The 5,435-nt window shown below is 39.8% G+C and overlaps 1 protein-coding gene across 1 annotated transcript in view; it reads right to left on the bottom strand.

The window, feature by feature from the left end:
* Nucleotides 1-264: 264 nt before the first annotated feature.
* The window catches only part of SLAIN1 (SLAIN motif family, member 1), a 37,266-nt gene continuing 32,095 nt past the window's right edge, over nt 265-5,435 (bottom strand). Inside the window, exons 5-6 of the mRNA XM_010855127.1 lie at nt 2,698-2,980; nt 265-1,358 (exon numbers count right to left, since the gene is read on the bottom strand). Coding sequence (XP_010853429.1) covers nt 1,283-1,358; nt 2,698-2,980 — 359 coding nt within the window. The 3' untranslated portion in view covers nt 265-1,282. The remainder of the gene's footprint in view (nt 1,359-2,697; nt 2,981-5,435) is intronic.

Here is a 5,435-nt window from a genome sequence, read left to right on the forward strand (position 1 = left end):
TATTCATCCAGGAATGGGTTTCTGGTTCTTTGGGTTCTACTGACCTTCTTACATGGGGACCCAAACCCCACTACAGAGCTAAAATCTCACATATCTTATCCCGAGCATTTGAGAGAGAGAGAGTTGCTTACAAATGTGAATCCTCTGCCTACCCACTTTAGGTCTGACTGACCTGTTCAAGAGCATCACAATGCTTTCACGATTGCGGTGAAACATAGGTGTGGGGTTGGTATCATTTATGCTGCACATTCATGCGTGACCTGATATTGCCGAAATAGTCTTTATTTCTAAACATTCCAAAACAGCGGTGTACACAGTAACAAATAGTAAGTCATATCCCGTAAGAAAGCATTCATTAGTGCAAATGGATTTTGTAAAAGGTCTATCAAAAAGATTTATTTGCTTTAAAATGCATTCATTTCCAGAAGCATTGTTAATAAAACGTTACAGTTTCATCCTCTGTAAAAGTTCTGAAAATCAATTGTGGTACAGTAGCAAACACTGCAGGTATTAAGTGCAATGAGCTCATGATGCCATTATAAATATGAAAGCCAGGAATGACAATAAGTTAACAATGAAAACAACAAGACCCATTTCACGCTGCTGTCTGGCTGTCTCCTTGCAATGCTTCAGCTTACATTGTGCTCATTCAACAGAAAATTATGTCTCAATTGTGTGATGGATTTTTGCTGATATATCCCTAGAGCTAAAAAAATAGTACCTTACCACAAAAATATTTTTATGGCACAAAATTTAAGTTGTTCCATAGTGGTTCACATAGGTGTAAAAAGAAATAGGCACAAAAAATAAAATTCCTGTAAACTATAAAAAAGTAAATTTCAAAGCATACGTTATATAACCTAGTTGTAAATATGCAATGTATTAAAATACAGAACATGTAATGGGAAGATGTTTAGAACATGTAAGTAAATTGAACAGGTTAAAAAAAAGAAACAAAAACCTCAGATGGCAAAGAAAGCATTATGGATACACCTCAACTCTCTCAAAAAGGATTCAGGTACATTATCAGTTCTACAAAAACGTCCTAGCTCTAAGTGTCACAATACTGCAACCGCGGATCTGTGAACGTTGCAGTATCTCAGGCAAATATTTAAGTGCAATAATTAGTCTCTGGTGATTGGTCCACTGAAAAACAATGCAGTAAATGTGTTAAAATGCAGAAGGGAAAGAATATCCTGACACCCGCTGTTACCCAGCCAGCTGGGTAACACGACCCTCATTTCCAGTTCTTTCCCACTCCTCAAGGGTACAGAAAACTGCATCAGTAGCAACCGTCTCTCCAGTTTCCATCCCTCAGCGTGCTGAGTGAAGACAGAGGCTTTGGAGGCTGAAGGAAACTGTGAAAGGATTAAAAAAGGAAATGGCTTGTAAGTAACCCCACAAGTCGTCGCGCTCTGGTCTCCCCACCCTCACCCCAGCAGTGACAGCGTGCTGGCACTTTCCCCTGTGTGCCTTGGGGTTCTGGCCGTCAACATGCCCATCCTCAGGAATATCCAGTTCCCAGCACGCTGCCACGAGTGTTGTATGTGCACAGGCAGATGTGCAACATAAGGGGAAAACGACCAATATCCTTAAGTGTAGTAAGAGCATTTTAAAATCAGAGAGAAAGATAAACATGACAGAAAAATGGCCTGAAAACATCAGTGGTTGCTTCACTGAAAATTTCTTCATGTAATTCTATTTGTATTCAATCTTACAGATAATCAAGAGATTTGCCTATTATGTTGGCAGCAAATTTTTAAAAAGTGTTAAAACCAATGTTTGCCTAAGTTTGGGGAACCAGACCCTCTATCTGGCAATGACAGCCTATCCAGGAGATTAGTTCGAAGACAGACATCCAAGGACAAATGTACTGTCCACAGGTAACATATGCATCGAACAATGTGATTCTATTCAGTCATGAATGAAACACAGCCCTGCACTGAACTAACACGCACGAAAGTGATTTCTATCTGGATAGTAAGATTATTTACTTTTGTTTTGCAATAGTTTCTAAATTTGCTTTTGATCTGAGCACCTATTATGCATCAGAAAATAAAAACTATACATACCTAATGCATAAATAAAAAAAATTTGTTTCCACATCCTTTGCAAACTGTCACCATGGCTCCCCTCCCTCTCCTCCTTCAAATACTAATTTCTTGTAAGAGTTGTATGTATTTACTGCCTCCATTGTCGCATCATCTAATTTGTCAACTCACTTTTATGGAATTGTTTTTTAACCATAAAACACTCCAGCAGATCCACTTCAGAAAGGACACAACATGACTGTGAGCTCATTGAACATGTGCCCGGCAAGCAATGTGCAATTTAAAAAATTCTACCTGGAACATACCAAAGTTCCCAACATAAGCTAATAAACCCCAACTAAACACCACTTTGAGCGACTGGACTGAACTGAACTGAAACGTCACTAAGATGCTTTTTAAATCATGACTGTGGGAGGAGGGTGTGTTGTGTACATGCCTAACATCATTTGTGCCCATTCTGATTAAAAAAAAAAAAAAAAAAGATTGAAAAATACTGAATCCAGAGGCAGGAGGTCACGAGTCAGGCCACAAGGGGAAGAGTAACCAACCAGGGTTAGACAGAGGAAATGTCAGGGTGGTGCCTGGGGCGGTTTCTAACTGCAGACCACGAACAGGGTTACAAGGAAGAACGGACCAAGGCTCTCACCTTCTGACAGGCTGTGCAATTTTGCTTCGAGGCAGATTACTCCCATTTATTGCCAGTGAAGGTCTTGGAAGTGCGCTGCGGCCCATGATGCCCGAAGCTGCAGCTTTGGTGGGGGTGGGGATCCCCGTGTTGGAGTATAACTGTAAGCTGTTGGATAAGGGCGCGTTACTGCTGCCCTGGACGGTTGGGCTCACGTAGGCCGTGGCTTTAAGAGGCTGCCGCACTGATGCTGGGAAATGTCCCACGCTGTGGATCCTGTGCTGGAGCTGTCCTGGGGATGGAACTAGGAGGAGAGAGAACATGTACACGTTCACCACTGTCTGCACGTGTGTCGTACCCAAAGATGCTGATGCTGTCCGAAAGGGTTTTAAATGTACACATGAAGGTATCTGCATACTGGGCCCAGTGTCTTCTGAAACACCATATACATCAAGTGTTATCGTTTAGCAGCTAAGTTGTGCTAATCCAACTCTTTGCAACCCCATGGACTGCAGCACGCCAGGCTAAAGGCACCCAAACGTTAAGCCTAGAACGAAATGAAATTGTGACATGAACACACTCATGTAACCATATCCACATCAAGACAGCAAACACTGCCGGCGCTTCAGCAGCTTCTCACGCATCCTCTCCCAGTCAACATGCCCCGCAAGTGACTGTTACTTTCATTTTTATCACCACAGATTTGTTATTCCTATTTTGATCTTCATGTAAATGGAATTACAGAGTATGTTCTCTTCTGTGACTGGCTTCTTTGACTCAACATTATGTTTTTGAGATTTATCCATATATTTGCATTGCTGTGTGGTATTCCACAGAATGTATGTTAAAATCCATTCTCCTGATGATGCAAAGCTTGGTTACTTCCAAGTCTGGGGTTTTATGAACATTCTTGAATACGCATTGGTGTTCAGATGTATTATATTACAAGTATATTCCAAATTTATAACTATTAGGATAATGAAGTTATCAAAGCTGCTGAACATAACATCAAAATAGAAAAAAAATCAGTTGTATTTCTAAATTATCAGTGAACTAAAATTTGAAAAAAATGCTACTTATGAAAGCATTTTTAAGATAAAATACTTAGGAATAAACTTAACTATAGCTGTATTAAACCTCTATACAGGAAGCTACAAAACTTTGACAGATAAGACCTAAGTAAATGAGGGGATATTCCATGTTAATGAATTAGAAAACTAATATTGCTAAGATACCAATTCTAAAATTTAACTACAGATTAAATGAAATTTCAAAAAGTATATCATCTGAAATGAAACTCCAGAAGAGTTATTTCAGGAAGGCAGTCCTATTAGTCCCATTAACTCTCCTATACACAAGACAGATAACTACATTGAGTTTAAAAAGAAATAACAGAGAAACTAGTCAAGATTAATAGACACAAGCCTAATTTTACAAATGAGAAAACAAGGATCAGAAAGGATACACAGTTTCCCATGCATGTAAGACTAAGAAAAGACCCAGACTCGAGCTGTTGCCTGCAAACCTAGCGTCTTCCTTCTGGAGTTGCCTCTCCAACCTTCTCTGTTCACTCTGTTCGCTCCAGAAGACACACCAGTCCAGATCTAGCTCTTCACGAAACACACACATGATGTTTATATACACGCATGATGTTCATATACATGCATGATGTATAAAGGATATTTGCTTAGGGATCAAAGTCAATGAGAACAGAGTCCTGAGATCTGAAACAAGTTCACGACTGACCTCCTCTTACACATTAACACTCAAGTTCTTTTGTTTTCTCTCATTGTTATGCTTGAGTTACACACAATGATTTTTCTATTTCATTTCTTTATGTTTATTAATTGCAATTCTTCTATAAAGAAGAATTTCCCCTCTTCTCCATTTATTCAATTAAGTATGAAGCTATGATGATTTAATCTATGGGTTATAATCTTTTAATATAATCATTTATTCTGTAGCTCAATCTGTCGCAGGTTTGGTCTCTGGGAGTTTCATCAAGCCGTTTCCTGTATCCTTTTGACATGCTCTCATCATTTTTTCAGGACTTCCATCAAGACTTTCCATTGTTTGTAGGGTATGTTCTATTTTGGGTTACTTACATTTTTCTGGCACTCAAACTGCGCTACTGATCCACACCGAATTAGAGTTCACAAAAACTCCTCACCATCACCCTGTTTGCTACTGTCACGACTGTATTTTCCCCTTCTATGTTTATACTGTTGACTTTTATACTCAAGCACAGAACTTCTATCTCAGTTAAATTTCATCATGATGTATTTGGCCATCTGCCCTAACCTCCTGACATAAAATTAGAAAGCAGTCCTCAGTTTCCCACCATTAGTTCCTAGGCCATCTTCTGTGTCTTTACACAAGCCTTTAATTCAAATATTAATAGATGAAGACCTAAGATCCAGCCCTACAGCGTTCATTTATACATTTGTTCAAACATCTCCTGAGAGCTCAATGTGCCCAGCAGCAAGTCAGGTGCTGGGGACAGAAAGTCAGATGAACTATGGTCCACACCTAGGAAAAGCCAGTAAGCTAGTATGGAAGATGAACATTAATGACAGTACAGTGTGACACAGTGAATGACACAAGCAGCAACCAGAAACCTGACCCATTCTCAACCTGTGGAGGAACCTGGGGTAGTTTATCAGGGGCACCAAGGAGTCTGCTGGGTGGAAACCTAAGCCATCTGGTTGATGGTGCTCAGCCACACACTTGGCCTTCCAGGTCTGGGTACATCAATACTG

This window comes from Bison bison, unplaced genomic scaffold (assembly GCF_000754665.1).
Source record: "Bison bison bison isolate TAMUID 2011002044 unplaced genomic scaffold, Bison_UMD1.0 scf7180017864354, whole genome shotgun sequence".
NCBI lineage: Eukaryota > Metazoa > Chordata > Mammalia > Artiodactyla > Bovidae > Bison > Bison bison.